Here is a 26,733-nt window from a genome sequence, read left to right as displayed (position 1 = left end):
ACAGCTAGATTTTTTACTTAATTATGTCTTAAAAAGCAGCACAAAATCAACTTCAAGGAAGTAGGTGGAGGGATCTATTCCCTCTTTGAAGAGAACTAGAAACAGGCACTAATTGCCAAATGTTGTTTTACAGTTGAATTCTGACTTTTAGCAAATAATCATTAATTGATATTAAGATTTTTTTAAAGTAGTAATCAAAATCAATTGAGCAGTTCCAGGCTTTGGCAAATGTAACAGAGGGAAAGCAGCCACCGCGGGGCACCATGCGACAGGTTATAAACGTGTCTGTGACAGTGGGACCGTGTTTGTGGGGATACTTCAGCTCAGCCAAAGGGCCATTTCTGTGTGTCCAGTCAAGAAACCATGTGTTCTCTGAAATGTCATTAATCCCATTAACCCCTTCTCCACGGATCCTGCAAAGGTCCTCCTGAGCTGCCATAATTCCAGGAACAGTCTATTTATATGAGCTGGCGTACTGAGTAAATTGGCAGCAGAGTATGCACAATCAGGGAGGCATGCCCAGCCAACTGGAAATTGTTTGTGGAGAGAAGTGGAGTTTAACCATTAGGAAACAGTGCTTATGGTATCACACGCCTCATAGTTCTACACACTGAACTAACACAGCACAGTGTTATATTTATATTACTAGCCAATTGTAATTCTGCATAGGCAAGCTTTCATGTAATTTAGGAAAAGTTCTTGGGGTCTGGCATTATCTGAGGACAGCATTAGACAGCATTAGACAGAGGGTTCACTGGGCTGGGTTCTGGCATTATATTCTCTATGTCACAACTAAAAATATATTTTGGCACTTCAGCTGTTGTAGAAAAAAAAAGAATCACTCTGTAAGTAAAGTGTTAATCTGCAACACACAAGTATATCTGAATGTAGGCAGGCTTCATTGTGGTGGCCAAGAACAAACTAAAGACAGAATCTCTTTTCCAAGATATATATATATATATTTTTTTTCCTTATAACAATGTCACTGCTGGATAAAATATCTATTTTAAATGAATCATGGTGTATACACAGGGAATTCCATCACCATATTCCAGAAACCTTTAAAGAAGTTTCACTCTTTCTGTTCCTCAGATTAATGCTATGAAGTTACAGTTCTTATTTAGTGAGTGACTCAATTACAGTCTGTAAACTTTTGGCCATTAAAAGATGCCAGCTTGTATCTTTTATCATGGAGCACTTGGTTCATACCCTCTCTTCTTGTATCCTAGAAAGATGCATTGAAAGGCATACCACAGGAATACTGCCTAGCATTGAATTACTTATGGGATCAGCAGAGCAGCAATCAGGTATTATAAACATCAGCTACTTGTTCAATCATGTTTTATTGCCTCACATCACATCTCAAAAGCAGTGAAAGAAGCAAGAAGAAATTAAACAGATTGTATTAAAAAATGAGGTTTGAATTGGGTCTCGTCTCATAGAACTTCCTGAAGATTTAGAAACTCTCAGGGGTTTGATACAGCCTTTGCCAACTATTGTTCTTAAGGTAAACCAGTTACCGTCACCAGTGGCAGATAAGAATTGAATTATGCTGTCTTCCTGCCCCCTTCAAATACAAATTTAAAAAACACCCTCCTCCATTCTCAGTGTAGGGTTTTTTTGTTTGTTTGTTTGTTTGTTTTCATTTACTTATGAATTATTTCGTAGAGAGAGCCAGAGTGTTCAGATATGGTTGTTCAGATATTAACTTGTAATTAACTTCCTTACTTAGATCCTTGCTTACATACTGACTCCTTTTTTTTTCTTCACAACTGAGATCAGGGCACACAGATTAGACCTGGTGTCTCATGAAGACTCTGATGTGAAATACCCCTGGCTGCAAAGACCCGAACAAGAGCACAGACTCACATCCCTCTACTACTTTGCTAACCTAAATATAGATGACTGGACCTATTCCAATCTGCTTAGAAAGCACATGGAAACAAATCTTTAACTGTCTATATTGAGTACAGGGATGATGCATGGAAGTTCCCTGTCAGAAGTAGTAAAATTCTGTTATATGACTTTGAGCAGCCTTGAAACAAAAAGGGAGATTTTTTTGAAGGTTCAAGTGATCTCCATTTAGCTCTGACCACTCAAACAGTTTGTGGTCCACTCCGTGGGACTCTGAACTAAAAACTGTTAAAACTTAACAGAAGTACCATGAGTCTTCTCTGTTTAATAGAAACACCATGCCTGACCTGTCACTGCAGTTTTGACAGCCTGTTTCTACCACCATCAGCTGAAAAGTAAATAATAATCCTCACCTTTATGTAAACTTTAAGAGCTTCCCACACTTCAGCTTCTGTGGGATGAAAAGGCATTAATGTCAGAGAATAATTGGATTCTAATCCTTGCCAGTTCTCAGAAAGCTGGACAGAACATAAGGGAGATCCTAAGCCTCCATCCAGTAGTTCCTTCACTGGGCTAAATAGTCTTTCATCTTGTTAGCCTTCTTTCATAGTGCTCTAGTTACATAAACTTTGCCACAATCACATACATGTCACCTGTATACAGTAATGGATTCAATAGGTGAACCGAATGAATTCAAATGAAGCTCCCATATTGTCTGCTTTGAGTTTATGAGTCTGAAATACCACTTTGGTTCAGACCAGTACAAGGTGAGTAATTTCCCCAAATGCTTTTCAATGACTATTTAGAATCAAGAAGGAACCAAGGGTAGGAATTTGGTTTAATGAATCCGGAACAATTGCTTACATCAACAGAACTATAATAGTTTTCAATCAGTGTTGATCGGTCAGAATCAGGCCCATGTTTTCACAAGAAGAATGGTTGAGTCTTTTCTTAAAGTGATGGATGAGAAATTATTTAGCCATTTTGATTAGTTAATCAAATCAACATTTCTACCTGACTTAATGGGAGCATATTCATATAACACGTTATTTCTAGCAAAATGATTCAACAAGCCACATGCCCTATTAACTCTACAAAAAGCATCATACACGCATCTACTTAAATAAAATTGGGTAGCTACAAATGTACCAGTGAAGGGACATAAAAAGATGTATGATGTGCCCAGTGCAAGAGTTCAGCAAAATGGATGTTTCTGTGATGTTTTGAATAAGACAATATTGTATTTGTCACTGTCAGAAGAGAGGGATTTGCGGCAAGTGAGATATGAGGTGATGAAAGCCTGAATAAATGTTGTTTACAGATAGATACAGAAGACCACAGCTTGTAAGTTTTATTCAAAAGCACATGTCAGGGTCTAGATGCAGTGGAAGAGTTGACTCAGGAAGAAGACCAAACTGAAGATGAATCACAGGATATGTGCTTGGGATAACAGTGGTATCATTTGTGGTGACTAAGAAAGAAAAAAGGAGTGAGAAATAAGGAAATGAGTGCTAACTTTATGGGTGCTAATTCTGGCCATATTGAACTCAAATGACCAGTTGTATGAAGACAGGCAAAGAGGTAATCCAAGCTGGACATGAAGAGAGAACTCTAAAGTGGAGACATCTGTGAGGCACTGGCATTAAGGTGGTAGCTGAAATTGGATTTGCAAATCACATTGCTCAGGGAAAAAGGGAGAAAGAATAAATAGATTCAGCTTTGTGGAATGCTTATACCAAGCTGGCAGGAGAAAGTGAAGTATCCTCCAGCTACTGCCCAGAAGAACACTTTTGATGGACAAGAATCAGGAGTGGAGACAATGAGAGTCCAAGGCAAGACAAGACATAAATAACATGGCTGAGTGTCAGCTGATAAATCAGACAGAATGAGGATCTAGTGTAATGATGACTTCAGCTTCTGGTGGCAAAATAATCTTGACTTGTGCCTACCACAGACACGGAGATCAAAAGAGATGGTTGCCTGATCTGATTTTTTTTTGATGTAGCTTTTGACCTTTTGTATGTTACCACATTTTCTGCTCTGTCATCAAACTTTTGAGTGTCGCTTTTAAAAATAAGATGCTGTCTGCTCTATCTGGATGTTAATGTTACCTTAGAAGTGGATATTTGACATTACAATACGTAATACAGATTTTGATCGTTTCTTCTGACTTTTTTTTTACCATTTGGAAGTAAATGAATGAACAAATTTAGACTTTTTAGAGGCAGAGGGATTTCTATTTAGCTCAAACCAGAAGATAACTGTTTTGAAGACTGAAGGAATAAAACAGAATGCCAAGAGAAAGAGAATTGAGAAGAGTGGAGGAGCACTTAATATGAAGAGCTTCTTGAATAAGTCCAACAGAAATTTTGCTAAGGTATTTTTTCCACTTTCTTATGCTCAGTTCACAGTTCAGAGTAGCCCTGCAGCACCCCACAAGCTCCTTTTGCTCTGCTCTGGGCAGAGCTATACCTTGCCATAATTAAACATTATTTTTTTTTTCAGATTGATCAATGTAAAACAAACAAACAAAAAGGCTTTTTTTTTTTTTTTTTTTTTTTTTTCTTTTCTTTTCTGCCAGGCAAACCCATCAAAATCCTATCTACATTGTTGATTCAGTCTGAAGGATTTTGCTGCTCACAAAAGACACACTCACCCCCTTAGCCCATTGGTCTGTGCTTTGGTGTATTCCTTCTGTCTAGATTGGCAGGGGGCAGAAAGTGACATCAGTCTACAGGGCTTTAGATGTAAGGCTCCCGTGTGCGTCAGGTAATCCAATTGAGTTCTTACATGTCGACAGACCCAGAGACTTATACTGAGCCACTTCCTAAAAGCTGACTCTATTACCTGGCGGGTGAACTATTGGGGAAAAAAAAAAAAAAAAAAAAAAAGAGCGGAAAGAGTGTAAACAGCTTCAGCAGCCATGACGTTGCCTTCAACTTCAGACCAAGAGCTGCTAGGCTGGGCTTGCAAGCAAGAGAAGGAACTTTATTGCTTTCTGGCTTAGCCACCACTTGCCACGCCACACGGTGCTTAGTTACAGGGTATAAACAAAGCAGTAGAAGGAGAAGAAAGAAAGAGAGAGAGGGAGAAAGAGCAAAAGACAGAAAGAGAAAGAAAGACAGAAGCCAAGAAACAGAAGTCCCATATATGATTACTGTGAAGTTTACAACTATGAAGATCTAAATCATCAGTATTGGACAAAAATACAGAAGATTTCAGACCATTCTGGATGCAGCATCTGTCCAACTTGTACAGGTAGGTTCTTATGTATTTCACTTCATTTCATTATCAATTTAATAAGTATTAAAGCATTCATCTTTTTACTTTGTAAAGCAGTATCTAATATTTGCCCTGTTTTGTGTTTTGTTTTGTTATGTTTTGTTTTGTTTTTTTCATTGCTGTTATTATAATAATAAAGTTTATTGCTTATTTCATTTCCTTCAAGTCATCAACTAATTCCAATTAGGAGGATGCTTGCCTGTATTAAAAGCAGTAATACAGGGTTGGTCAGATTTTGCTCTAGCATACTGGTGCTCAGCCCCTCCTGCCTCCTCCTGGAGTTAGAGACATTCACGTGTGGCAGAATTTCATTCATAAAAGTACAGAGTTCCTCAGCCTGGTTTTTGTTTGTTTGTTTGTTTTTTATTATTGTTATTTTCTATTGAGGGTAAAGGAATACATGTAGAAGAGGCTAAATCATTACTGCTCTTCTGGCAGGGATGAGTCTTTTGTATAACACAGCTTACGTGATTCTGGAAAAAATCATTTTAATATGTTTTTTATTCATGGATTTATACTGATTACTATTTTTTTAGAAGTAGCACTCAACCCTCTACCCCAGAAAGATATGTTTCTGGTAGTTACAACCAAGGACTAAAGAATTTCAGTTAAGAAACTGGTTTCCTCATTTCTTTTCTACTATTCTCTACTGTGTTCTTAGGCAAGCACCTGTGTAACAGTTTGCAGCTTCTAAAATAGAAGTAACCTTATTTTATGGAAGTTTTAGCATATGCCTTGCAAAGATAACTGATTTAGAAATGTTATATGGAAATTCCAAAGGACTAAAAATACTGTTTACATCTAAAATGCAGATAGAAAACCATATCATCCACAGTGATGTGGTAAAAGAAGCCTCTGAGACTTTCTCAGGTGATAGAGCCAGTTGGCAGTAACATCAAGATCAGAAGGTTTGGCTATCTCTCTACTGCAAACAAACATTCAAATGTGACACTTTAAGGACCCCAAAACTAGCTTTAGATGACCTGTTGAGAATTACACAATGCTTAAAAAAGGGCGTAAGGCAATACACACAGAAGAGAAATACTACTATGATGTTGAGTTCTGCTGTCCTACTATTTCTGGCACTGCAGCAGCAGACAGCTTATCTTTGAAGCTTTAGGCATTAGAGCATTATAATGTAGACAGCATTGGATTCAGTTCTAGGCCACCAGTGAATTATGTTTTCTTGTAAAATGAAGTTTTTATGAAAGGTGCATGGAAAAAATAAAGAAATGGCAGCCCTACTCTATCATGGATAGATATCCTGTGAGGTCCTCAGGGTTTGACGTCAGCCAGGGTGGAGGCGATAGATTGTATAAGCTTAGCTAGAACAAACATTAGCACCACTTTCCTTTGAATGCAGGTATCCAGTGAGATGTTTCTATGCATTTCTATTGAAAGAATATCTATTTACATACTGCCTGCAAACAGTATAACATTCTCTGAAATTTATAGTTAGGCTCCCTTTGAAATAAAGAAGAAATTGCAATTTGGGCCTGTAAGCCTGATTCAGTAGGATGGCAATTTTTTCTACATTTTCCTTTGGCACCAATAACATTGGGGTGGCACTATGTCTATGAGGAACAATGGCCATAGATCTTGTAACAAAGCCAAATCTTTTTAACGCCCTGGGCTGTGATAAGTTCGTGGTTTCCTAGCAATGAAATTTGGCTCTTTTCAGAAATTATTTTTATCCCCCTGAAGTGCCAAATACTTTTTAATAGTCTGTTTAATTTTCCTATTGATTAAAATGTATGCTTCCAGAAAGGAAATGAAATAAACTAATTTTACATAAGAGGGTGAAAATATATCATATAATGAATGCTGTATCAATACAACTATAACTTCTGTGGTATAGTATCACTAACAAAGTTGTGCTTTAGCAACAAGGCAACTCCCTTACTTACTTATCAGTGTTTACAGATTTGGCTCCGCCTATCTACTTTATTTGAACAGAATCTTTTAATATTAAGTGTTTATTCAAATTACAAACCCATAAATTTCAATCCTGCATTTCAGAGAGTTGAATTTCTTACTGAATGGAATTCATCGTTCTGATATGAAGAACTCAGTATATTCTCTCCACGATAATAATTGAACAGTGAGTCAGAGGACAGAATTTGCATATGGAACATATGTGAATAAATCAGTTTATGACTGAAATTAATTTTAAACTCGATCTTTTGATTTTTTTTTTCAAAAAAATCTTTTCAAAATTCTTCAAAAATCTTTTCAAGATCTTTTCAAAAATATTCTCATTTTAGTCTCTTCCAACTTTTGATGTAGCTAAAATGTATTCATACTTTATAGACAAGCAGCATACAGTAGGCTGTACTTAAGCAAAGTAATTAGCAGTTATTCATCTTTTGTCATGTTTATATTACCATGTAAAACCTATGTTAACTTGTTGTTGTGGATGATAGCATAAATCAATAATTGGTTTTAAATATATTGAAGGGTTACTGCAGTGGTCCTACCATGCACTATGTGCACAAGAAAGTCAGTGTTTAAGATAGACATAAAAAACTTCGAAGTACACAGTAAGAGCATCTAGTCTCCCTAGACTCTTTCCCATTTTGTTTCTCTAAAATATTCATGTATTTATGATTAAGACATTACATTTATTTTCAGTGCAGTTTTTCTGTATTTCCCCTGTGATTATCAGTAACAGTCATTAGTTTGGTGATAGCAAAAACATTTCCTTAATTCAATTTTAACTGCATTTTAATATATTTTCTGTTTGTTGATTTACATGGGTTTACAATTTTAAATATTATAGATGAATAGTACCTATAAAAACAATATATTTAGTTGTCATCTCTTAGTAAATCATTTCTATGTTATATTTTTGGTAAGCATATATTTGTCTCTCATAAGAGCGCTGCTCTTCAAGCACAAAACGTAGCCTGGAGTATTAAACCAGAGCTGTCATTGATGCAATGGATGGAGTGAGGCGTGATCAAAAGCTCACAGCACTTTTGACGTGGTCAGTGTAAGACAGCTACAGACTTAAGTGATCTTCTTTCCTCTGTAGCCAATTGCACATTACTGCATTATGGATTGTTATGTATCGGATGCAAAATAAAACCAGGTTAGAGTTCTCATTGGCAGACAGCTAGGTCCCAGCTTTTAGTGTCTCTTCAGTACCTCCTGGTTACCTAGTCTTAGTTGTCCTGGAGGTTGACACCTCTCAAACTGCCTATATAGCACAGCAAATTACAGGGTGTGGACTTTTTTTTGTTTGTTTGTTTTTGTCTTTGTTTTTAGAAGCAGAGAACTTGCTGCCTTGAGGAACAAAAGACTGGGATCCTCACAAAAAACGTTTAACAGTACTTAAGTTTTGTACTCTTGAGTGGGGCAGAATTATTTTACTTATCCCAAACTTGTCTCCATGAGCCCTATGCAGACCCAGAACCAGTTTAATACATGTTCTATGAAGTTATCTTGTGACATTATAAAAAGCAAGCCTTATTTTCCCATCTTGGTCCAGAAATTATTCTCTACACCAAACATTTAACCTATATGCACACTAGGATAATTTTCTCATTTCAAAAACATTTCTACACTCACATTTATAACTACATATTTAAGAGCATAAAGGACTGTGAAGAAAGATCAGGTAGGAATATTCCTATCTTGTGGAATGCAGAGCAGTGATTCTAGCCTTGGTTCAGGACCCTGCCACCATGGCAGTGAAGTGACTTGGGGGAGGCAGAGGCAGCAGGATGGATGCTTGCTGCATTTGTTCCTTCTGCAGCTGTGGCTACAGAAGTGGTTCTGCCTTCATCGTGCCATACCACTGCACTGCTAGGCTCAGGACACACTATTCATGAATTCTGCAAACTTACACTGATGATTTCAAAACTATAACTCAACCCAAATGTTAACGTAGGGCCTATTTTTAATCCCCCTAATTCTGTATTCCAGGTTTGATTTATTGCACAGCAAGTCCTGAGATGGGTTGCAAGGACCTTCCTCTGTGTATTTGGAACACTTGACATTTACAAAACTTGCCCTTAGTCAAATATTATTTGTCTTTTAATTTGCTTTCAGTCTTCAGTTAATATTCAGTCCCTCTTGAAGTTTCTGAAGTCTTCTGTCATAGAGATGTAAAGATAGGAATTTATCACTGGATTTCTCTTAAACATAAGGTACTTCAAAAAGTGTTACCGTAAGGTATTAATCTTTGAGGGATGGAACCCCAGAGGAAAATGAAGAGCCAGGACAGATGCATTGCTTTTATCTAGGTCAGAGGCCTCACCTGGGTGTGTCAGAGAATTTGTAGTATTTGCATAACTGAAATGGGATTGATTCTTAAAAATCAAGCTGTTTATTCCAAGTAGCAAATACAGAAACAATTTAGTTTTGAGAAATATGAACTGAATAGGTACATTTAAAAGTGATTGTGCTTAACCACTGTGCACAAAGAATACTGAACAGAACCTTAGGCTCGCTGATGCTGATAGGAGTTTGCCATAGAATTGAATGGATCGGGATTTCATGTTAGGGCAGTGGTACCCAAGGTCTTTACAGCAAGCTCTGTGAGGCCTCTGACAATATCATTGAAGACAGTACTTCGTGCTCCCCGTATTACCACTTGAGTTACTTTAAGAGAAGTGTGAGCCTCAACCCCACAGGGGCTGAATCCAGTGATCCAGATGAGGTTTGGCCATGAGATACACAATTGCTAAACCTTTTCAGCCTTTAAAAAGTCTACTTGCCCTCTAAAACCCAAGGAAAATGTTACTTCAAGTTGCTGTCTTTCCTGACATTTGATCAGCTTTGATTTGAAAGCAGACTGCTCATTATATTGCAGAATAGCACCCAAGATCTTCCGGTTTAAGTCCTGGCTTCCAAAAAGTGTTTTTTCCCAATTCTTGCTGCCACAGACACAAATTTTGCCAGGGGCTATACTGAAGCAGGGTTGGGTCCTCTTGGTTTTGCTCATTTATTTACAGGCCATGTTTTTAGATAGTCAGGCAGGGACTGCTAGACATAGCAAAGGAATTGGAGTACAGCAGCTGAAAGGGACAGAAGACTAAGAAAAACACTGTAGCTAGAGAAAGATGGCTAAAGACCAGCTATTTGTAGACTTGTGTGTAGTCTTCTCAGTGTGTCTTTCAATGAAGCACAAGAAGAAACAATTCCTGGCCTCTAAGTCTGCCCTTGAAAGTGGCCAATGAAGATTTAGATACTCCCAGACAGTGTAACGCTTAAACAAAGCAAAATCAGTACTAGTCAACTTAGCATGTCTTCATGTGTAGTGTGTTTGCACCAGCTTACAAGGACCATTGTGTGCAGACAACTTTTTCTGGATAGAGTGGTACAAATGGAAGAGGTTAGGCTCCAAGCCCTCTCCCACTTGCCTGTCATGGAGTCTCCCCTCACATTCTCTCAGGGAGCTTAGGGGCTGAGGGTAGAAACCTCTCAGGCCCGTCAGAGGACCTCCTTGTGGGGCCTCTCTCTGGCTCACTCATGTCAGAATCAGTTAGTCACCTCTAGGAGGTGGCCTGTGATGGGCATTTATATCCAAACCATAAAGAGGGCAATACCCCTTTCTGAGGCACAGCTCTTTACAAAATCTACATCTGTTTACACCCTTAAGCAATTAAAAAGCTGATTAAGTTTCCACCCAGGTATTTTGTAATATATAGAACAGAGTAATGAAGCAGAACTGGATGTTCAGTCAGAAGAAAGGCAAGAACTCTGTGAGAACATCTTCCAGGCAGTCAAAATTGAAATTCATTTCTGCCATGGCAGAAAACTTTCCAGTCCACAGAACGCTTGGTTCCTACCCAAGCTTAATTACACAGAATCACAGAATTGTATGGATTGGAAGGGACTTCAAGAGATCATTGGGTCCAACCCCCCTGCCACAGCAGGTTCCCTAGAGCAGGTTGCCCAGGTAGGCATCCAGATGGGCTTACTCACCTTATCTTTTGCCTTTGTTTTGGTTCCATTTCCTGTTGTTCTTTAAGATGCCCAAATGGGGCAAATATGTTCTTGCTTCATGCCTTTGAAAGTATACCAGAAACAACATGACCCAGTTTTTTCAGAATCTAAACTCAGTTCCTCCTTCCTCACCATCTTATTCACTGCTTTGTCCTGTGATCTCCCTTTTTCATCTAATTTTCCAATGTCATCCTAGTGATGGATTAAGACTTTAATTCTACAGAAACTCATTTCACAGCTGAAGCAACACCCCAGTAAAGTCCCTCTGACAGGCTGGAAGAGGGCTGTCCTTCAGTTAGGAATCCAGACGTGCCACTCCTCTTGACGATGTTTAATTCATGTAACTGTGTTTGATATGGGAAAGTCAATTTCCCTACATAAAATAATACTTCAAGCTCTTTTGTCATTTTTATACAGTCAATAAAGCAGCAATGGTAAAGATAAATGTTGACAAGAGCTAAGTTGCTCCTTACACTTTACTAAATAAGATTGGCAAATCTAATAACGTCAAATTGCACATAAAGTGACCCTCACATATAAAATTACTCATGTGTGATCACTATTAAGTGTTAAATTCAGATGCAAAGCAGTACTTCATCATCTTTCATCATCAATTCTGTTTCTTTCACTGGCCCTAGATTTCAGAGACTGCTTGGAGGAAAGCAGCATGTAGGACAAAAAAATATTGTAGGACATGTAGGATATGTAGGACAACACCAAAACAGAATAAAACAATTCAAAAAGAAGTGAGATAAACAGCTGGGTGTTCGTGACAAAATGATGGTTTAGCCTCACCCCAGTGTGCCTTTCATATCTATGCAAGAGTAGGTTAAAAATCTATTGACTTGAGAGGAAAATCTATTGACTTGAGCCAATCCATGTAATGAATGACTGTGTTGTAAAAAGGAGAATGGGAAGGATATTTCAGGTTAATTTGCCTATTTGAATGGCACCAAAGATGCCATTACTTATCACAAGTGCTTATCACTTTTAGCTTCTTTGAAGCTCAGAATTGTTTGGTTCTGGATCATAGCTTTTATTAACTTGAAGAACCATGAATATGTACAGTGCTATCGTGATAATCATACCTTTATATCACTTTTACTCTCATATCACATGCATACTGTAGGCTGGCTGTAAAAAAAAATCAAATTTCTTTTTTTCCCCAACCATTCACACAATCACATTTTCATGAAACATCATGTCATGCTGGTCATGAAAACCAAATATTAAAAATACAGCCCACAGATACAGGGTATTCCAAGCCTGTTTAAAAATCAATTGCCAATTTGCTTTTAAAATAACACACCACTTAACTCTATATCATGTTAAAGCAATAATTTATTACACTTTAAAGAGATTCTTAGTTTTATGGCCATATAAGTGGATCATTATATTTGGAAGAAATTTGCACATCATTGCTAACAAAATTAATTTAATTCACACTGTGAATCTCAGTGCTCTGAGATCCTTTTACTCTTAGAGAAAACATTCACTGCAAAATTTAAGCAGCTCTGCTGTAACTGCTGATTTCACTTTGGCTCTATAAAGACGTAACATCTAGACTCCAGGTAATCTCTTATTTGAGTAACTTATACTAGATAGAAATACCAGCACTGAAATCACTTGGTATAAGCACTTCCATCTAAAACAGTGCAGTGCTCCTTCCCCCAGTACACTCGAATAAAACTGCACTAAGTATAGCCTGGTGGATTACCCATATGGAGAAGCCATACAGATTCTAGCTCTGGGGACACGAATTGATTGCTTAGTCCCAGTACCACAGGGTTAAGTGAAATGCTATCACAGTAATTTATCATTAAGAGATATGGTGATGGCTTAGATTAAGAAGATTTGTCTGTCTCTTCTAATTAAGGTTAGGTCCTTAAGAAGCTTTACTATCTCTTGAAGGCACACAGACTAAAATAGGGACTCTGGTTCTGTTTAAAATGTCACTAGGTTGGTCCATAATCCCAGAGTGACTGCAGCAAGGGATCATTCTTCCAGTGTTGTCATTCCTGGTTTAAAAGCTAGTGAGCCAGGGCAAGACTCCACAAAGCAAAGCCTAAGCAGTCTATTAATCAGCAACAAGTTGGTCCTGCAGAACATTGTAATGCTCCTGAGGTGACTCCTTGGAGACTGCATAATAAATGGTAAGCTGACAAAAAAATCAGCAGTAAACTCTACTGCAGGCAGAGAGCAAATAGTAGCAGTAAGTGGGCTGTGTACCGAGGGGGAAGAAATGGTTGGGGGAAGATCTGTCGTCAGGCTGTGAGTGAACTCATTTCATGGTGGCACTTGCAATCCTACACATAACAGTAACATCCTAGGCTCTAGTGTCCTCACTTGGTGGCCTACAGTCAATGTCAATAGATGGACCACTTCCTTTTTTTTTTTTTTCATTAGGCCCCTAAATGTACAGCACACAAAAAGCCTACACAACTCACCGTTACAGGATAGTAATAGCCAAAGTATAAATTAATTACAAAAACTTTTAGCGAATTTTAAGCATGGATAAGGTTTTCCTTCCAGATGTGTAGACTTAGAGCAGCTCTGCCTAGATTGGTACATTACAGAAATGTAAAGCTGGTGACATGGGAAAATCAAACTCATTTATGAAGAACAAAACCTTCTTTGACAATATTTAGTACGGTAAAACATTCTGAGGAAAAGAAGCCTTAAGTTTTACGTTCTAGTTGCCTGGAATTAGAAAAATGTTCTCCAAGTGGGTAAGACATTAAATTATGATTCATTACGAGATGCCTTCCTCTAAACGATCTGATGCTGCATTGCAGCTGGCACAAAACAGGGAGAGTGCATGGACCAACATTTTTCTGCAGCATTCCAGGCCTCAATGGGACAGTGTTCTGGGAGCCACTGAACTGCTATCAGCAGCATGCAGAGGGAATTACCTTCTAATTTGGTTCACTGAAACAAAGCCAGTTTTTATGTACACTGGTATGAATGAACTGCAAGTTCGAAGTCTTAAGTATCCGACCAAGAAAATCTCTCACCAATGAATTCAGTAAGAGCATACAAGCTTTCACTGATCAACCTGCAGAGTAAAGAACAGAACACAATTGCTCTGTTGGACTGTGTTTATAAATCCTTTATATTATATTGCATCTCTTTTGCTTTGCCATGCTTTTTCTCTCAGATTATCCCAGTTGTGTATTTATAGAGAAGAGCATCCAATTAAGCAGCAAAATCAATGCCCTTCTTTTTAGATAACCATTCACAAACTCTGAACAGCACGTATTTATAAAGGATCTCCTGAGTAAATACAATTTGCCCCACACAATGTTGTAAATGGTTTTAATTGAGTAAAAAGGCTGAAAAAGATGACAGGAGGTCACTTAGTTCATTCTCCTTTATTCACTTTTACTTAAATTAAGACATGGATAAACTATTCCTGCCTTTTGGCAACAAAGAAGCAGGATGGTTCACAAAGGTTTTCTTATTATGAGGGAAGGGTACAGCTGTAATCAGTATGGCTTGCTGTGAGCAGTCTACTCCAGCACATCCAAATCTGCTTTCTACTGCAGCAGCCATGAGCAGTTCCTGTGTGACGCTGGCCGAGGTCCTGTGGGCAAAAGGAAGCCCTTTGGAAGAAGAAGATATATGGGCACTCTTGTACCTTGCCACAGTACAGCTTCTGGAAGACCTTCACAAAGGTGAGGTGAAAAAGTGTCTTACCATTAGAAATGCCTTCTAGAGTATTTTGGGGTTTTGAGGATTGGTTTGTGGGGTTGTTTTTTTGTTTTTGTGTTTGTTTGTTTGTTTGGTTTAATTTGGCTTGTTTGCTTGTTTGAGACAAAAAGCACTAGTAGGACTAATAATATATTTCTAATAACAATGAGAAGCCTTTCAGTGCTGCTGGGTTTGCATGCAAACTGCTGTGCCAACATGCAGGCATTCACACAGTGTTTTTTTTTTTTTTCCTAAATCACACAGCAATTAACTAATCTAAGTAGAACTACAGATGGTGGAACAGGACAGAGGTGCCCTTCCTAACATAGGAATAACATACACACACAGAAAGGGCAGTGCCAGCTAGGATCACACCCTGCAAGTACTGAGAGAGAGAGAGGAGGACAGGCAAATTCACATGGCTCCTCAGTCAGCCAGTAGGAGACTTTTATCCGAGTGATGTGTAACTTCTGCTGTAGCTGGAGGGATGAACATTTATTAACAACCAGGTTTTAATGGACTGAACCACTCTAACAGGCTGACTGTATGATCAGTTCTCCATTATCTAGTGTAATCTAGCCAGACAATACAGGCACTAGGAACATGCAAAGGATTGCAGCATGGAGATACCCACCTGGATAAATTCAGCTCAGGTCCATCACAGCTTATTAACTCTGTGTCAGACACTAAGCTGACCCTATGCTGTCCTGATCTCATTTAAAAAAAAAGGTCTGCTGAATTGAGATAATCAGCACGTGTTCCCTGTGCTGCACTTGATAAATTTATGGTATTATGATCAGAAGATGAAAAAAAGAAGTCGCGATGCAGAACCAAGCTGGTTTATAGGTCAGGTGCGAGGCCGCTCAATCACGTCTTTAGAGCTCAAGTCCAGAAGTGATGCCAAGTTTGACTCATTCTGAAGCTGAATCCCCAGTGCTCCAGTTTCTTGGAGGGCAGCAAAGGTGAACTGTCCCTGCACAGCGTCAGCCCAGCTAACTCAGGCAGAGCTCTGGCTCCACTTCTCCCAAGTGCAGCTCTACTGCATCTTCTGGAGTCTGCCTCTTCCGAGGGCTAGTACTGCTGCATCTGTGCAGCACTGTGCTTGGCATAATAAATTCTGCTAGACCTGGTGTTGGTCAGTACCAACTTGCTATAGCAGTATTTCAGTGTGTTTGGGCACTGTGGTTAGGCAGGTAAGCTGACTGGTGGGCTGGCCAACATTACAGAAGGCCAGATAACTTTCATTAAGACTAAAGTACAAGCTGGGTGTTTCTAAAACAGACACATTTCCCAGCATGTGCTGGTTGTATTTGAATATAATACTACAGAAATGGAGAAGGAACAAAGAAAAAAGTAGCTGATGATTTTAAGACCTTCCCAGCTTAACATTTTACCCTTTGTTCCTTTTTTTCACAGTGGAAAGGTCACCATGCACCAGAATGAAGTTGCCATTTAAAATATGTAACTTTTAAAATGAAAAAATACCAAAGCATTTACTGCATGTTTTCAAAATCTTCTCCTATGGAGATCTGAATAGTCCCTATTCTCACTGGCTAGACTGAAGAGACTGGATCAATATAGCTAACTTTAAAAAAAAAATATTCAATTACCTACATTTCCAGGAACAGTCTATCTAAATATTGCCATAGTTAATGCAGCTTTTCCTCTTTCTAAGTAGTTTGATCTTAGACTTTTTATCATACTTTTTTAATGAATAGTTTAACCAAATCACTTGGATTCAGTTAACATATCCATGCAAGTGCAGAGTGTTTGCAGAAGACTGCTCATCATCCTGCTTCCTTCCGCTTCAGACCACTGGGACTGTGGTCACTGCAGTGGATATTTTTAAGGAGAACTCAGCACTTTACAAGAAGGAACCAGTCCATTGCTGGGACATTCTCACATAGATTTTTGTAGGGAGCAGCAAGGGAGCAGCTGTTCCCTTGGGGACAGGGAGCCCAGAGCCAAGTCTGGTTACAGGGGTGGCAGGGCAGGGGCTGCCCCATCCCACAGCCCCCACGTAGGGTGGGCAGGGCAGGTCTGGCGGTGTCACCTGAGAATGCAGACCAACACACAGCTCAGTGGTGGCAAGGCAGGTCTACAAACAGTGGCAAGATCTTAACGAGAATCTGTGCGTGGGATGTGATTCTGCCTTTCCTTAGGCTTCAGAAACCCATGAAAGTCAGTATACTGTTTTTATGTGTGAAATTCTGAGATGGAAATTAGGCCTTTAACCATCACTAAATCCCAGATCACAAAATCAGCCCCGCATAAATGAACAAGACTCCACTGACTTCTCGGTATATCTCCAGGAAGCTACAGTGATGGGTTTTGCTATGGGGCTGAGGCCCCAGCAATATGATTTTCTGAGCTCAATGTATTCCACAAGAACTCCATTATCTTCTTTAACGTTTTTCAGACCCTGCCATCTGTGTGCTTTGTCCATGGTCAGTACTACTGTCTGCTGAAGGAAATCTGTCCTTCCAAAACAATGCACCTCAGACAGAAGCTATCCCTTTCAGTGCACCAGAATTACTTCACAGACAGAACAAAAACCAGCGCATCGGACTAACAAAGGTGAGGCGCACTATAAAATAAATATTGAGGTTACCTTGTAAAGATAAGGCCAGGGCTTTAATGAAGCATTCCAGGAATCTACTGTCAAAATCCATTTCTAATTACATTAAACAAATCAGGCTACAGTTAGAAAGACCTGCATATAAAGACTTCATAAAGGATTTCCTTTTCTGTTTTGACAGATGTTGGTGTATTCCCTAGGAATGACCCTCTACTGGTCAGCAGACTACCAGGTTCCTCCAAACCAGGCCAGTAACACAAACATTTTTGTTTTCTTGTATTCTGTCTCATCTTGGTAGGTTCACAGATCGAGAGGCATAACATAAAGTGTCAGTAAGATGGCTTCTTGTTTTGGACCACTAAGAAGAACATGGCTAATTGGAATGCATGTGTCACGGTCTAGACCTTACCAAAAATTCAGGTTCATCCAAATCAGGAATTCAATTAGGCCTTTCATCTTTCCTTTGAAAAGCATAATTATTCCTATTAAGATTAATTTTACTTTTCCTTTAAGAGTAAAGATTACTTGTTCAAAGACCATAATGAGAAATTCCCTGACGAGATAGGCAGGGCTAGAAGAAAAACATCATGTCTGCATGATTCTGGTGCTCTGCTTTTTCAAAGAATGGGATGATGGAATAAAAGCTAAAGAACTTTGCCCTTATTTCTGGGCAAATTCTACCTGCATCTCTGCTAATCGAAACTTTGCATCTCTTGCTATCCATAATCCTTTCAAAGATTTGTAGCACACATTTTGCTTCATTTCTATATCCCTGTTTTGATTACATGCTTTTGACTTGGAAAAATGCTAGCTTTTAGTGGGTATACATGATATAAGCAAAAAGACTCTATAAGCTAAATAACTCCTTAAAATTTAAGTATCTGGTCTCTATGGTAACAGCTTTGGCTGGAATAACTCCTTAACTTTTTGAAGCTAATACTACCACATGTCTAGCTTGCATGAATCCTGAAGATGCACAGTCTAATTAGCAAAGCCATGGAGCAGACTTTGCTGCCAGCTGTCACCAAGAAGCACCTATGTAGACTGATGATCCTCCTTGTACATGCCTGTTCCCTTCAAGGCCGCCCCGCATCCCATTAGAGGCTTCATTTAGTGCTGTTTTGCTGCCTGTCCAGATCTGTCCCAAAGCCTAAAGGAAGTCAGTGCCCATTTTTCACTGAGGGTGAAAGGCTTACAGAAGTTCACGGTCCCAGTTTAGACAGGACTTCAGACCCCTGTGCGATGTCATTTAACTGTGCCTCTGTGTTGAATCAGTCCCTTCAGCTGAGTGACCAACTACACAGTCTCTTGCTGACGCTATGTGAAGATCTGCCACATAAAAGACTTTCTCCTGAATCAATTCTAGAAGTGTGTGAGGCACATCAGAAGGAATCTTCTTCTCTACCAGTAAATGTCTACATAAAGAAAATGGTCCAGTTTGTGGTGGGAAGTGTCAGTGAGGTAGGTACTACTCTCATACCTAACCATCTCTTTTTCTGTGTATGCTTGTATGAGTTAAAGAAGTGAGATTTGGCTGTAGGCTTCTATGCAGAAAATTGAGTGGGTCTGTGTACTAGCAAATGAGGCAATGAAACCATCTCTCACACCACTCCTACACTCCTGGGAAATGATACAAATCCACCTTTTGTACTCTCAGTATCTTCTTTCCTTTGTTAATAAATGAAACAATAATAATCTCTACAGAGACTTCGTGTTGGCCAAATGAATAGACTTAGCACGAGAGAAAAGATTTTCTCATTGCCACTGTGGCTTCAGACTTTCTTTGTGAAATTCAGAAGAATCACATTCACATCACATTGAGAATTTCATCCATCTTCCCTAGGTGGAGCTGAACATTTACAGTACAATCCAGCCAGACCATCTGAAGCCTTTAATAAGTGAGCACCTGTGTCTTTTTCAAGATCTGAAATATCAACAATTTTTGTTGACAAGCTGAATGAAACTGAAAGGAAACAACTTGCAAACATTTTTTTTCTGTTTTCAAACAGTATTCATTAACACTCTGAGCTGACCTTTCCTTTGTGCTCTCTGTTACTCTGTTCCCCACTGCGGCAGAGTGTGCCCCTTCTTAAACACAGCTAGCACAGAAGTGTGGAGCCATCAGAAGTCAGTCCTGCTTTGCAAAGGCTGCCTGAGAAGATGAAGCTGCTTACATCACGCAAGTCAGCAGCCTCTGACAAGCAGAGGGCAAGGACTGCTTCAGTACAAGGGGCTGAAGTCCACTTATCACCTGACTTGCAGTGCCATTGTCTTCTAGGTAGAACGGGTAGCTGCTGAAGACAGCACAGCCTCTCAGCTTCACAGAAGTCATGTCATAAGGAGAAGACTACATGAGAAAATCCTGGACGCTTCACCACTGTCCTCCCAGATGAATCTTCACCGAGGTAAAGTAAAACTTCTAATCTGAACTGTGCAATAAGGGCACACACAGCCTTTCCCAAGCTAGGTGAATTGTTTAATTTCATGTTGTAATGATTACATGTTCTGTTGAATAAGGTACTTATTGCTTTACATATAAATGACTTCATAATAGAAAGACTCTAAGGCAAGTCAGCAAGATTTCTGCTCCTATTTCCTCAAAGGACAATAGTCTGAAGGCTGTGAAGCAATGATAACAAATCAGCTTGCACGTGTTTGACTCTTAAAGCAGTCTGCATAAGAACTGTGCATATAAAACGAAACTGTTTTCAGCACTGCTGTTATACTCTGTACGCTCCAATGGATTTTCAAAGGTAAAGAGTGGGGTTCTGTGAAGTAGCCATTGAAAACTATATATTCATCCTTCCCATTTGATTACTCAAGCAGTGATTTGTTGTTTCTTTTTGACATTTAGTTCCATTTTTCTATTCAAAATATGTTTTACAAATGTGCACATGGATTTCTGGAGAGATTTCAAGACACAAGGCCAAATCCTGCTTACTGTATAAATACACCAGCATACACTGATTTCACATTTCATTTGATGAAAATCAAGGTTTTGTCAAGCCTCAGAGTAATACTCTAACTGTAACTAAATATGGACTTCAGGTCCAGATAAATTCTTTTTTTTTCTACATCCCTAGATTGTGATCATTTCAACTCATTTCTCTGGGGTTTGGGTAAGGGATGGGTTGGCTTTTGGCTCAAGTTAGGTAGACTTTTTTTGGAGGCTCAGCATTAGGCATATGAACAATCCAATCCCCATTCAGCAAATCAAATGTATGTTCCACTAACTTTAGCTAGAATTACACACTTGCTTAAATATTTGTGGAACTTTTCTATTACATATTGGTCATAAGAAAAGGAGATTCTTCTGAAAACATACAAAGCACCCCTCAAATCATAGTGGCTCAGTCACTGATTCAGAAACAGAGTTTATAGGTTCACACTTGCATAAGCAGGTGAAAACTCTACTGCTGCCAAAAGGGTTGGTCCCATCTTCAACTGGCTATTCACCTCAAATTCCTGCCATTCCCCTTCTACCATGATCGTTCCAGCAATTGTGTAGGTGTGGTGAGACCTGTTTGCTAAAGTTTTCAGTTAAGCATACAGAATACAATTAATATATTAGATTTGTTTTATTTGAAATGGTCAAGGAGAACTATGAGAACTATTTTGGGACAGAATAAAATTATAGAAAGTCAGAGGTAAAAGAATGGAGTTACCAAGCTCCCTTCAGTCCTTAAGGAACTGAAGTCAGGGTTAAAAAACAAACAGACATGAGCTATATGAGTTAGTCAAGCCAAATGTTATTTAAGCTATCATGCAGATACAATGATTTATAATTAAAGCCTGTGATTCATCATATTTCCTTTCTGTTTCCAGACAATGGGTCCAGATTAATGAATTATAGCCAGTCAGCAGAAGATTACAGACAACTGTCCGTGGACTACAGTGACTCTAACAGTATTTCAGAAAGTACATCTTTGATACTATCTAACCGAGGACACAGGAAAGGTAAGATTTTCCTGAAAGATTATGGTTATAAATTATGTAATCTGTTTGTTTTTTTTTTTTGTCCCTTGAAATGTGAACTACCCATGCACAGCCAGGTGATACATACTCCCATGCACTTGTAGTTACGTGACTAGGGAGGTACATTTGACCAAGCTGCAGAGAGAGACCCTTTTACACTGGCTTCCTTTTTCCCTGTGTCCTGCTGTTAAGGCCTACCAGGCAGCACAATCGCGTATTTCTTCATGCCCCCTTTGCCAGATGAAGCTGTTCAGCAGATCACAAAGCCTGACAGCATGTTTCTGCCACATGGTGTCCTGAAACAGATGAGAAGCCATGCAGCTACCCCACATACACAGCAACGTCAAGATGGCAGCACCGAAATCAGCTGAATCTGCAAACAACACCTGACACTAATAAGGGGGATTAATGTTTCTTCGAGCACATTTAGAAACAAAGGGACTAATGCTGAAATCTAAAGAAAAAGAAAGAAAGAGAAAGAGAGAGAGAGAAAGGAAGGAAGGAAGGAAGGAAGGAAGGAAGGAAGGAAGGAAGGAAGGAAGGAAGGAAGGAAGGAAGGAAGGAAGGAAGGAAGGAAGGAAGGAAGGAAGGAAGGAAGGAAGGAAGGAAGGAAGGAAGGAAGGAAGAAAGAAAGAAAGAAAGAAAGAAAGAAAGAAAGAAAGAAAGAAAGAAAGAAAGAAAGAAAGAAAGAAATCCACTCCCTGTTTTGTTTTCATTTTGCCCTAAAGCCATTGTGTATTTCCTGCTCTGTGTGTTTTCATCATGCTAAGTGCCAGGTTGCTACGCTGCACTTTTCCTGCCTTACTTTGCCTGGAGATATCAGGATTGGAACTGTAGCTCCATTTTCAATCCTTTTGTGGCAGGAACAGCATGAATGAAGCTGCTAGGCAAAGGATCCATTCAGTGAAGACACTGTGGTAGATATCAGTCAGGATTGTTCCCAAATGACTTAAATCACAGTGTAGGGGGAAACTCTAACACAAGGAAAGGTATTCAGCAGGAAGGGGAGGACTCCTGTGCATGTGTACTTTCATATTTAAATTGGAATCTGAGCTGGGGATGCCTAGACGGGATGTTTACACTGCCAAAAGCAAAAAGCTCCTGTTGCCCAAATGTCCTTAACATCTCCTAAAAGCAGGCTTATCATGCCAGCTCCTCACTCTCAAACTCCTGCCCATTGCTATTCTCCCATTCCATGTCCCATCTCCTTTTGACCTTTTTTCCCATCCTAGGGTCCTTTCTGAGCTTCCAGACCTGGAGCTGAAAGCTTGCTTCCTTAATTTGGAGTTTACTTCCTCCCTCTATGAGCCTCCATGAGAAACAAAGTCCTCTCTCCTGCTGTGGCAGGGATTCAGATGTGCTCTGTAAGCGCATGTGTTTCTTTTATCCCAGAAATTTCTTCCCTTAGGCAATAAACCTAACATCCACCACATCAGTTATCATGCAACAAGGTATGCACACCAAGTGGTTAGTTCACTGTTGCCATAAATAACAGATAACTGCTGAGTTTCGCTTGCTTTTTCTCACTAGGGAGCATTAATTTTGGTTTCTGATATCCAGCTGCTGATTATCATGAAATTTGTAGGATCACATTACCCACTCTCTTTCAAATTTGACAGGTTTAAAATATACTAGGCAAAAAGGAAAGGCATAGAGTATGATCTCAAAGGACTAATTTTCTTAGGAAACATGGCAAAAAAATAAATAAATAAAGGTGCATACTACTTCATCAAAAGTCTGCCAAGAGATATTTCACAGAGAAAAAGAATATATCCTGGGGAAAACAAAACAACAACAAAAAACCACACCACATGTAGAGTAGCCTCTCACCCCTCAGTCCTAAGGATGAGTAAGGTGGGGGTACTCGTACAGCTGTTGTTGATATTGTCTTCCTGTGGAAGGTGCCACTTCGTTGAAGCTCCAGCATTACAATCAATATTGCAGCAATAAAAACCTATAAGATTCTGCAGCTGCTCTTTATGTGACTCACATATGTCAGCCACATACCAAGTGGCACATAGTGACGGCAGACTCGGAAGACAGTTTTGAAAGTCCAGCTGTTGGTACTCAAGATGTTATAAGACAAAACTCTAAAAATACAGGAATAAAAACAGAATGTGAGAGCTTGTTTGCCACAGATGTTCTTGCATGAGATAATGTATAAGAAAAATGCATTTTCCCCCTAAAAGAAACATTATCATACAGCAGAGCACCATTATCAAGAGAGATCACTCTATCCAGATTGGACTTTAGAAGCTCACTTAATATGTAACAAATTAATCATCTACAAGATCAACTGCTTCGAGGGCCACATGTTCACCCTAAACATCAGGAATGTGTTGGATTTGTGATCAGAGCATGGCAGTCTGGCCACTGAAACCAGCCAACTTGCCCCACTGCCGTAACAGCTGAGACTGTCACTAAGAGGAATTTTATGCACTTGTCCAAATATATATACACAAACATGTGTAAACTACAGTGTGAGCAGAGAATTTTGCAGGTCTTTCTCATGAAAAAACATGTAGCTTCAGAAGATAGGACTGTATCTTAATTTTTGTAACTAGATCAGAGTATTTGGTTTATCTCACATCTCACATTATGTCACTACAATCTGCAGCCTAAAAAATCATGTTTATGCATATTTTAGCAATGTGACTGGATTTTGTAGGTTTTTGCTTGCCGTTGGTGGTTGGTACACTGGAATTTAATACCATATATTTGTGTTGGAATATTTGTGTTGGAATTGTGTTATTATACCATATATTTGTGTTGGAATATTTGTGTTGGAATTGTGTTGGAATATTTGTGTTGGAATATTTGTGTTGGAATTCCGAGTGAGTTCTCATGCTGCAGTTCATGAATATTTTATCTGGAAGAAAAGCTGACCTATCATAGCTCAACTTATCACCTCTATCATTCTGTGTATGTAATAGTTTGATAAGCACTTCTTTAAATCAGATCAATGAAATGATCCAAGTGAAGACAAATATAACATTACCACTCTTCTTTAGAGGATTTAAAAGAGCTTTGATATTAGCAAAAATGTTCATAGAACTACCACTTGTATTTGGTAGGACCATCCTACCTCTAAATTTCAGTTTTCATATATTCGGACATAGCAATGTTGATCCTTTCTCTAGCGGCAGAGTTGACTGAAGGTGAAATGATTTTTTTACTCCAAACTGAAATTTTATTTGACTCCAAAACTATCCTATCCCCACCAGATATTTGTGATGTAAAAACATTCACAATATACTTACTGCAGTAAATAACCAGTGGGATATTTACAAAGAGTTTTAATTTCAGTGTTTTTATATCCTGCTCTGATTAAACCACATAAGTTTCATGGCCTATTTCCCCTGATTTTATACCTGGAAACAGAAGAATAAGAAGGACAATTTCTAAAGAGCAAAAACTATTTCACAAGTTACCCACAAATACATGGAAATAACAGACACTGTATGTACACAGCTATTTTCCAAATGACATTCATATGGAGGGTTACGAAGAAGAAGTAATTACAGCTACAGAACTGGGAATACTGCTGGTGTAGTATTCACTTAGCCTTATCAAACAGTCATTTATAATGCCCAAGCAAAGATGCAGAGGAAGTGGCCAGTCTGAATTTCCTCCTTGTTCTAATTGTCCCACGAGTGCTACTACAATTGCTTTAATTGTGAAATTCCCTTCATTCATTCCAGGGAGAGTTACGCAGACACACAGGTCATGGGACCCCACCCTTAGTGAATCAAGGACACAAAGCAGTTACAAGCTCTTCATAAACAGGTAATCGAAACTCCTATTCTGAAATGATAGAGGCTGTTTTATTACCAAGTGAAGCAGAGAGCTCATGTGGCAACATCGTTACTGGAAAATGCCTGGATTAGCATCTGAACCTGTTACGATATTAGATACTGTTTAGGTAGAATTAAAGTGCACCTAGACTGAGTTTGTCTCTGAGCAAAACTGTCCAAATGCTTTAGTGTAATGCAGCATGGGCCCTGAATGATCCATATAAAACAAACAAGCACACTGAAGTTTTCCACCTTCCCTCTTCACTGCTGTGTCCTGCCAGATGTTACTGGCCTCTCAGAACAGCTGGCACAGCTACTACACAGCTGCCCTACTGTGTTTCAGTCCAACTCAGCATGGAAAGGAGAAACCTGACACAATTTCCACACATGAGCAGTGATAAGAAGGTATGAGCAGTCACTGCTTTCACTAGTAAGACATTTTGTGAAGTCCTGTTTGCCCACATTCAGATCTGGGGTTGGGGTTTTGCCTTGCTCTCACATTGGCAGAGGCCTGATGTGTTCTGGAGTAGTTATGATAGACCTTGTATGTACATGACCCATAGTTTTCAGCAGAATATTTGCTTTTCCATCTTAGTTCTTAGATGGATTTGCCTTACTTGTCTGAATCATCCCCAGCCCTGCACCAGCACTTTACTGAAGAGTTACAGGTAACCCAGGGACACAAGAAGTAAAGACCTCTGCTCTGCCTTGAGGATTAGCCTCATTTCAGCCTTGGAAATATAACAGTAGCCTTGTTATTGGCAAGCTTAACATAGCTTGCCTTAACACAGGCAAACTCAGCTGAGAACTGTACAACTGATGCTACCCTCTTTTCAAAGCCAGCTAAATATCACTGCTGTTAAACGAGAGTTTTCTAGACTAGGTGTTAGCGTAGCGCAGCTGCAATCATGACTTGCCACATGAAGAAGTGATGCAGGTACTGTTAGCCTCTAGGCATCACAAAGACCAGAATCCCATAGTTAAGCACCACGTAATCCCTACAGACATCCCATTTAAATTGAGTTCTTGACCCAGTTAAGCAGGAGTTTCTTCTTTTAACCATGACACGAGTAATTCAAGCCCACAGGAAATGCTCCATCTAGATCAATTCCCAATTAAATGTATCCTAAATAAACAGTTTGAACTTCCTGATAAACCAGCCATGATAATCTGATCTATGTGAGATACCCCACTATACCTCTAAACCTGCAGTAAGAAAGAACTGCAGCAGGTTGCAGGGTAGTAGCAGCTTTTGTGAAGAAAAAACTGTCTAGCTACACACACACATATATGTTTGTATACTGACATCTATATATGCATCACACAGCTGGCAATGCTATCAGTAACAGCAGGTTTATTTACTGAGTCTTTTTGGAGCAACTGTCATGCCTCTAACTACCAACCTGGGTATCAGCTTGACATCCCTGAGATAAAATTGTGCTGCCAAGAAAATGTTCCCCTCCTCTGCTGAAAGATGAACTCTCTTCTCCAAATTTCCAGCTAGCTGTTTCCCATAAAACTTCAGAGACTGTAAGCCCCACTTTTAGTTGTAAGGATCTGCAACTGAATTTCTACCAAGGTCACCACTCTATTTTAAGTACTAGGACA

At 39.2% G+C, this 26,733-nt stretch overlaps 1 protein-coding gene across 1 annotated transcript in view; it reads left to right on the top strand.

Moving 5' to 3' along the window:
* Positions 1-14,578: 14,578 nt before the first annotated feature.
* The window catches only part of FRMPD2 (FERM and PDZ domain containing 2), a 62,708-nt gene continuing 50,553 nt past the window's right edge, over positions 14,579-26,733 (top strand). The window contains exons 1-5 of the mRNA XM_032191179.1: positions 14,579-14,762; positions 18,723-18,817; positions 19,635-19,761; positions 21,182-21,313; positions 25,033-25,117. Of these exons, the coding sequence (XP_032047070.1) occupies positions 14,579-14,762; positions 18,723-18,817; positions 19,635-19,761; positions 21,182-21,313; positions 25,033-25,117 (623 nt within the window). The remainder of the gene's footprint in view (positions 14,763-18,722; positions 18,818-19,634; positions 19,762-21,181; positions 21,314-25,032; positions 25,118-26,733) is intronic.

Source organism: Aythya fuligula, chromosome 7 (genome assembly GCF_009819795.1).
Source record: "Aythya fuligula isolate bAytFul2 chromosome 7, bAytFul2.pri, whole genome shotgun sequence".
Classification (NCBI taxonomy): Eukaryota; Metazoa; Chordata; class Aves; order Anseriformes; family Anatidae; genus Aythya; species Aythya fuligula.
The sequence above is the reverse complement of the archived record's forward strand: the minus strand, read 5'-3'. Positions and strand labels throughout refer to the sequence as shown.